Source organism: Apaloderma vittatum, unplaced genomic scaffold, assembly GCF_000703405.1.
Source record: "Apaloderma vittatum isolate BGI_N311 unplaced genomic scaffold, ASM70340v1 scaffold8867, whole genome shotgun sequence".
Lineage (NCBI taxonomy): Eukaryota > Metazoa > Chordata > Aves > Trogoniformes > Trogonidae > Apaloderma > Apaloderma vittatum.
Window position 1 is genome coordinate 42615 of NW_009726695.1, and position 8914 is coordinate 51528.

The 8914-nt window shown below is 37.0% G+C and overlaps 1 protein-coding gene across 1 annotated transcript in view; it reads right to left on the reverse strand.

The window, feature by feature from the left end:
- Window positions 1-8914, reverse strand: part of LOC104276913 (rho GTPase-activating protein 21-like) — a 67652-nt gene that overhangs the window by 38619 nt on the left and 20119 nt on the right. The window contains 2 exon segments of the mRNA XM_009873385.1: window positions 2843-2897; window positions 7738-7816. Of these exon segments, the coding sequence (XP_009871687.1) occupies window positions 2843-2897; window positions 7738-7816 (134 nt within the window).

Here is an 8914-nt window from a genome sequence, read left to right on the forward strand (position 1 = left end):
TACATAAAGTGCTCAGTCTTGTGGACTACAGAAAATATCTGTCTCTTCACAGCTTTCCTCTAGCAGATGCTCTGTGGAACTGACCGTCCTCAAGACAAGTCCACTTTTATCCAAACAAATGCATCACAGCAAAAGGGAGCACTGACTTTGTGTTGTATCATAATCACGTACCTACAGAATCCAACAGCAAACAACTGTCAGAAGGAATCATTCAAGCTACAGAAGCAATGCAAAGCATTTTTTGCAAAATGATGACTCCACTTCTCAAACCTCTACCTGAAGAGCAGGAGCCTCACATACAGAATTCACAAGGCTACCAGATCCTGCAACTCAAAAGATACTTTTTTAAAATGACACTTGGAAATTATTCCCACACATATCTTCAGATTTTTTTCTCCTAGAACTCCCACAGTCAGGTATTTTTTCCTCTTTCTTCTACTCCTCAACCTCCTCCAGAAGAATGACCTTATTTTCTTTTTATTAATATCCTTCTCTAGTCTAAATGCAACAATTGCCTTTTTTCCTCTACTTTCATTATCTCACTTGATATAACAAGTTAAAGTCCAATCATTTTTCATTTGTCCTTAACTTGAAGCTTGTACTTCATGTACTTAACAGCTTCTTGCCCAGCCAAATACAAGCGTTCAACTTTAAGCCTACAAATACCTACAAATATCTAGCAGAATCCCTTAGGGGTCAATACTGAGACCAGTACTATTCAATATATTCACCAACAACCTGGATGAGGGAACAGAGTGCACCGTCAGCAACTTGGCTGGTAATACAGAACTGGGAGGAGTGGTTCACACACCAGAAGGCTGTGCTGCCATTCAGAGAGACCTGGACAGGCTGGAGAGTTGGGCAGGGGGAAATGTTATGAAGTTCAACAAGGGCAAGCATAGACTCTTGCACCTAGAAAAGAACAACCCCAAGTTCCAGTATAGGTTGGGGACTGAACTGCTGGAGAGCAGCGTAGGAGAAAGGGACCTGGGCGCCTTGGTGAACAGCAGGATGACCATGAGCCAGCAATGTGCCCTCGTGGCCAAGAAGGCCAATGGCACCCTGGGGTGTATTAGAAGAAGGGTGGCTAGTAGGTTGAGAGAGGTCCTCCTGTCCCTCGACCCTGTTTGGTGAGGCCACATCTAGAATAATGTGTCCAGTTCTGGGTCCCTCAGTTCAAGAGAGACAGGGAACTGCTGGAGAGAGTCCAGCACAGAGCCACAGAGATGATGAAGGGAGTGGAACATCTCCCTTGTGAGGAAAGGCTGAAGGAGCTGGGGTTTGGAGTAGAGGTGGCTTAGGGGTGACCTCATTAATGTTTACAAATATGTCAAGGGGGAGTGTCAGGAGGACGGAGCCAGGTTCTTCTCAGTGATGTCCAACAAAAGGACAAGGGGGAATGGGTACAAGCTGGAGCACAGAGGTTCCACAAAAACATTAGGAAAAACTTTTTCACTGTGAGGGTGACAGAGACCTGGCACAGGCTGCCCAGGGAGGTTGTGGAGTCTCCTTCTCTGGAGACATTCAAACCCATCCAGACGCATTCCTGTGTGACCTACTTTAGGTGATCCTGCTCAGGCAGGGGGGTTGGACTAGGTCATCTTTCAAGGTCCCTTCCAACCCCTGACATGCTGTGATTCTGCCTTGGCCAGATCCTTAGACTGCTATGGCTACAAGACCATATAAGATGCATGTGCCCATTCACGTCATTTCAAAGGTGCAGCTATTCTGCAGTGTACATATTCACAGTTCCAAACAAATAAAAAAAAACAACAAAAAACCAAAATACAACCCCAAACCCTCAGCTTTTCCCTTCCACTCATTCATGTAACCAAACTCACTCTGTGCCCCCAACATATTCTGTGGAATTACTGGATTTCTCTATCAAACATCCTCAAAATATCACTTCTAACAATCTTGGCTCATTGGCTTAGCTGGCTGAGTTCCTTAATAATCTCCACTTTCAGCTTGAAACAGTTTTCTTATGTTTTTTTCTTTGCCCATTAACTTGTCCTTTAATACTGGAAAACAACTAGCGAAACCCACAGGTTTTTCTTAATTGTTATCTAAAGTGAAGTCTTGCTATTTGTGTATGGATCATAAAGTAAAATTTTCCAAATACTAACCAGAAAGTTTCCTCTACTTTCAGTTAAAAATAAACTATAAAGCATATCAATACATTAGGTCTTTTTCTTATTCTTCACAATATGAACTTACATATCATATTTTATTCACAGCTCTTTTGGACTTGGAGACACTAAATGGGAGATGAATTCTCACTGTGTATGCAGGACCTCAGTTCAAATTCAGAACATATGGGCACCAGTGTAAGAAAATATTTACAGCAGTTACAATTAAAACTTTTGGTAATAACCTTCAGCACATTCACCACTTCTTTCCTGGAAATCCACTGACAATTACTGAGTTATTAACAAAACCTAATTCTAAGTGTCATATACTAGTTTTTTTTAGTTCAAATTTAGTAATGATTCCCAACTTCTTTAGAATTAGATAACCTAGTTAAAGACAGCAATCAATTTCACAAATTCTAACATAAGGAAAGTAATTAAAATACAATAGAAATAAAAACACTATTCTAAGATTTTTATTTCTTTTTTTTTAACAAGATGATAGACCTATCATGTGAAGATATTCTCCCCTATATTTGCATTCCTCGGAAATTTCAGAGATGAGAAACAAGTAGGAAAATATTTAAGGAGTGACAGAGAGATGAAGGAAAACTAATTATTTGCAGGTAGCACAGTTCAAAGACATTGTAACCAACAGCAAGGTATTTTTCTCTAGTTGATATATTGTCTGAATATAAGCTTCATAAACATACCAATTGAAGGATGTCCTCATCTTTTGGCATAACACTAAGTTCCAATACGCTGTCACTGAAACAAGCAGAAAAAAAACCACCACACATTAACTGTTGGAAAAGGCTTTAAATTCTTCTTACAAAGATGAACCATTAACTTGCATAGACCAAAACAATTTCAAAATTCCCAGTCAGCTGTTCTGTCAGATTACTTTACACAAGAGAAATGAACACTGATTTTTATTAGAGTCTTAGCAAGTAAGAGCAGAACAGAAATCTGACTGAAGTGTGCATCTGTGTTCTCACCAAAACTGGTGTATTAAGCCAATACACTGTATTTATCAGTTTTGTTTCTCCCCCCTCTTAAGTTCTAAGGTACGTTATTCGTACAATGCATTTGCTGAGAAAAGACAAAACCAGCACAGAGGCCGGTCATCAGGGAACACAGAACAGTCTATGAAAGCATTAAGAAGGACCCCAGTTTGTTTCTGCAGAAAGGAAAGTCAACTTCTCAAGCATGGAACGTGTGATTTATTATGCTTTTTTATATGAAATTTTATGGTTCCTTTTCCACTTGTTAGCAACCGGAGACATAAGGCTGCATTCCAAAATAGCAGAGTAAGGGTATTTGGTTTCATAATCTTTTTAAACTATTATTCATCTTGGAAAAAAAGTGGCCTCCAAGCAGTATAAATTACCTTAGTTGTAAACCCAAAGACCAGTAGTGATAGATTTATGTTCTTCATTTTAAGTCTACCCACAGCTAGGAAAAACTAAGTAAGTCTTCAAAAGCTTTTTAAAGATTTTATAGAATACTGAATTTGATGAAACACAACATTGATTGTACTGTATGTGAATTTTACAATACCTTTTGACCGAATGCATAAACAGCAAAACTATTTAAAATGGTTCTTTGAAAGTAGTGGCATCAGGAGCTGACTTCTGCCTAAACTCCTTTGTACAGATATTAAACTATTTATCAGTTGCAAAAGAGTATGAAAGAAATACCATAGCTCGAGGTATTTTGAGTGAAATGTTGAGATTTCATTTCTACTTTGGGGTAGCATGCATGTATAAATTCTATCAGGCAACTTATGGTTTAATAGTAATCAATGCTTTTTACAGAATAAGACTTTGGAAGTCGAAAATATTATAAATAGCATTGATCCTCCTCTTCAACTAATTTAATAAAGAATATAATTTTACATTGAACAAACTATTCTCCCATACAAATATTTTGTGTGCTTTTTTGTTTGTGTTTTGTCATTTGGTTTGTGTTTTTTTTTAAAAAGAGATTAAGTCCATTTCCACAATCTAACACCATTTTTAGTGGTCATCCAAAAGAGGAAAGGGTTCCATTCAGGAATATTGTTTTATATCATTCAGATAACTAAATTATTCTATTCCAGTTTGTCTGCAGAACCTTCTGAAGACAATTTGGATCTTGATACTTAACATTTTGTGAAGTGCTCTTAGAATGTTTTTCAATTCTTTTCTTAGAAACAGAAAGTATTAAGGAATACTTTTGGTGTGTTGTACCATATAGTGTGCATGTAAATTATGAACTAGAAAGTGTTAATAAGAACCACCACACAGGAAGTGGCACTTTTCACTAAGATATTAGACATAGTATTGTGAATTCTCAGATACCTATCATGCAACAGACTTTAATTACACATTCTGAGACTTGAATTTATTGAGTCAGTCATCAAACTAAAGCACTAATCATAAAGACTATCTTTTGATGTATTATTTTGTATTAATGAAATGGATTCAGTAGCTGAACTCTGCACATTCGTTGTAATCCCAATACTTTCAAAAAGAATTTTCAAAGACAAACACGAGGAACAGACTTAATCATTCAAATTCTACACCATTTAAAACAAAAGAAAAGTTGAGACTCAGAATCTGTTTTATTTAGAACCATACACTAATTATGGACTTTGCATTAGTGATCAATGTATCTGCAAGCTGATTATGAAAACCAGATGAGAATAAATTCTTAACGGACCACACTAACAACTATGGGTAGACTTAAAAGTGATCACAGGACTACTCTTATGAGACACAGTTATTTCTAATAATTCTCTTCAGACACATGCCTTTCACCTTCCAGAGGAAATAATCAATGTAAGTTGCTATCTCCAGCCAGAGCAAAATAGGTAACACTCTAGACAGAGCTTGAAACTTTTCTGACAACAGTACAAAACGCGGCTGAATTATAGCCCACCCATAAGTCCCAATGGAATTTATGGTGATCACTTCATTTAGGGCAGCTAAGTTCTGATGTCTGCAGCATTTATATGAGGACAAACAGCTACAATTCAGTAACTTTCTAGAAAAATAATAAGCAGCTAAGGCAATAGAGCTGCAGGATTAATATAGTTCAAGTATCAGAAAGTCCAAACTGAGTTTCATCACAAAACAATTGAACACTGAGGGTAGGGAAGAATGTTGTATCCTTCAAAACTGTTCTGAAGAGGATCAGAAAAATTACAAAAGAAAAAGCATTTACAGTCAGCAATATGTTTGAAAGCGTAATTAAAAATTATTTCAAAATCTGGTAATTAAAATGTCTAGAAAACCATCACACAATGTACTGAGACTGTAAAAAAAATTGTCTTTAGTTATTTATAAAAGAGATTCAACTGACGACTTTGCCTTTCAAAAGGCCTTTCAGCAAGCTGCTTGCACAAAGCCTACTAAAGAAACTAAGGTGTCTTGGATGAGAGATTAGATAAGACAAAAAACAGAGCAAGAACTGTGTCACTGGGTATTTTTTAATATGAAGAGTTTAGGTACATTCAAAAGTGAACTTATGCAAGACCAATCTATCCAGACTTATTAAATCAAGTGATGCAGATAAAACCTTCGGTTGAGCAAGTTCCTAACCCAAGGATTTCTGGAAAGTTGACTCATATTACCTGATTAAACATCATTCTATAGCTTCAGTGTTTTTTCATAATCTTCTCCTGAGAATCCATTACTGGATATTATCAGAGAGGATTCTGACATAAAAAGACCATCAGTCTGACCCGGGACGGCTATGCTGATTCAAGAACAGTACGTCAGAGCAACAAACAGACACCATAACATAATTCTACTTGTCATGATACGGGAGCACAAGAAATAAAATACTTTATGTGCAGAATACGCTGCTCTGATCTCAAAAATACTGTTTTCAAATAAAGAATTAGAGAGAGTTAGTTCTTTAATCACATGAGAAGCACTGCCTGTAAGCTACAAGGAAGATACACCGGATCTGGAGTCTGAACTCTTTTTATGGATCAGAATTAATATTTATCTGTTTATCTTAAGAGATTCAGCTGAAGACTTCCTGATAGCTAGATTTTCTGTATGGAACACTCAAGGATACACATCACCTTCTGTTAAGATCTTCTGTGATGTTCACATCTGGCTCAAGACAACAAATTGTTCTCCTCTCTTAACTAACAATAGTATCCTTTCATGTTCTCTGCGCCCATGGAAATCAGGGGGAGAGATGTAGCATGCACTACACCATTCCTGGTGGCACCACAAAATCACTGGTAAGGCCTCGTTCCACAGTGGGCAGGGGTTGCGTCCTCCTGGGACGGTTTGCTACCTACACCCACAAGGCTGAAAAATAAAACTTGTTTCACAGGCAGACCTTGAATTAAGAAACCCTGACTGTGTAGGCCACTGGAATATGTGACCGGTCTTTCTCTTTTTTTGATTAAGAGATTGAACTGAATGATGTACCAGGCGGGCATGTAAAGTCATGTCCCACGTTTTGGGGTCTAAAATTCTGTACAATTGTGCTGCCTGTACAAATACCAAAGGAAAAAAGGATACATGGCTAGTGTTATCTCCAGTAAAGGTCTTTAAAAAAAAAGACAGATTCCATATTCCCAGCTCTTATAGATGAAGAGCTGATGACACAAAACGCTTTTCAATCTACATTACATCACACCTTTGAACATAGGGGGTTTTCTGTTTCAAAAAAAATAAACGTGCCTGAGATATTATGTATTTTGAATTAAATACTTTTAAAAGACTCCACTGAAATAGGAATATTTGGATCTTATTTTTCCTATTTTTAACTGTAAGCATAACAAAGTCTCACTGCAGGAGGATTCACTAAAAGAAGAATGCAACATATGAGATATATTTAGAAAAAAATTTTCTATGCTGCTGCTGCTAATTGGAACAGGTTGCCCAAAGAGGTGGTAGATGCCTCACCCTTGGAAACACTCAAGGTCAGGCTTGCTGGGGCTCTGAGCAACCTCATGTAGTTGACCCCACTCACTGCAGGGAGGTTGGACTAGACAACCTTTGAAAGACCCTTCCAACCCAAAAGATTCTACGATAATGCATCTTCCCTGTGAAAATGGAGGAAGATATGAGACATAAAAGTGAATGTTCAGATTTCACAAGTCCTCGGGACTTGCAGGAGCACCAAATACTACCATTTCCTCAACTCTGTGCAAGGTTCATAATTTGCTGCATAATAGAGGAAAGCCAAGATGTACTGCAGATGTTTTGCAGATGTACACTAGGATAAAATTTTTCCTTTACCAAATACACTGACTTCTAGTTATCAGATCAGATTTTTCAATTTTCTTTTTAAATTGACATACACATGTATGTATACCTAATATGCTTATTTTAAGTTCAGGCAACGTTCCTCCATGATTGCCAATGTGATTTGCTAACAAGGGATGACTACTGACATAAAAGGACTGTGACAATTCAACACATACATTCTCAAACCTTTCTCAGTATACAGTAAATAGACAAAAACAGAAATAGTAAAACTGTGTGTATTAAGAAACATTTAAACATATGATGACTGTTTCAAAACCACCAAAGTGGTCACTTCCTGCTTAGCATACAAAAAAATAAATGTGGCATGTAATTAAAAACTAGCATCTTACCTGTTCTGTATTAAAGCAATGACTTGAGAATATGTCTTCCCAATAACACTTTCTCCATTGACTTTTATAATTCTGTCACCTGTAAAGGAAAAAGTTATACCCTAAATTAATTTACATATGTATCAACAATTTTTTTAATTATTTTTATTTTGTACTTCTGTACCTCACAATAATCATGATCCCCAACATATTAAATTCAAGCTTAGTGTTCTTTAATGTAACCACACACAGGATGCCACGGTTCTACTTGCTTCTCAGAACATTTTCAGATGTGGTTTCTTATTCTAAGCTTCCAAATGAATCACCTAAAATCTCATAGAAAGAAAAGCAGAGGCAGGTGTGTAAGCTACACCAGAGTCTCGCTTAAGTATCCCATCTTCAGAATAAAGCTTTTGATCCATAGTAACATGTGCTGACAACTCTGTCCAATTCTTAAGTGAATTTTAAGTAGACATTTCATTCCTGCACTTAGCCTCAAAAAAAACCCCAAACTTTAAGTCAGAACACTATGAGATGCAGCTGTACACATCTCCTTTAACAGCAGCAAATACTGTAATTTTGTACTGCTTCTGTCTAAAAAAATTAAAGAACGAATATTTAGAAAGGCTTCAGTTCCCTCCTTCCTCAGAATAATCTGAGTTGTTTCGAAGACATTACTGTCTCTTCAATGCATCTTGGACAGTGTAATGGGTTATTTCTTATCCATACACATCAACCTTTAGAACTAACATCACTTTAATCAGATTTCTCCAAACAGTTTGTTGCACCTTCCTCATTAAGAGCTTCATATAGCCTCACAAATTAAGTGGCAAATATATCATGTAGATCTATTTTCAACTTTTAACAAAAATCCCATCCCATTCTTTCACCAGAAATGGTACTTACATCATTTCTGATCAAAAGAACAAAAAGATATCCTGAGTTTATTAATGAGGAGAAAATAGTCTAAACTATTACAAGTAGGGAGCTTTGAAAAACTGCTGGAAAAAGAACTGAAAAAAGGTCCAATGCAAAATAAGCAAAAGGGAATGGCTTTTTCAGCACCGCTTTAGAAACTGAAAGCCCTTTTTATGTTTCTGGCATGATCAAACCAAAGCAAGGCAAGAGCTGTTCACTTTGAATTCTCAGCCTGACTTGGCAGCAATGACGCTCTCCAAGTTCCCAACACAGACCCCAG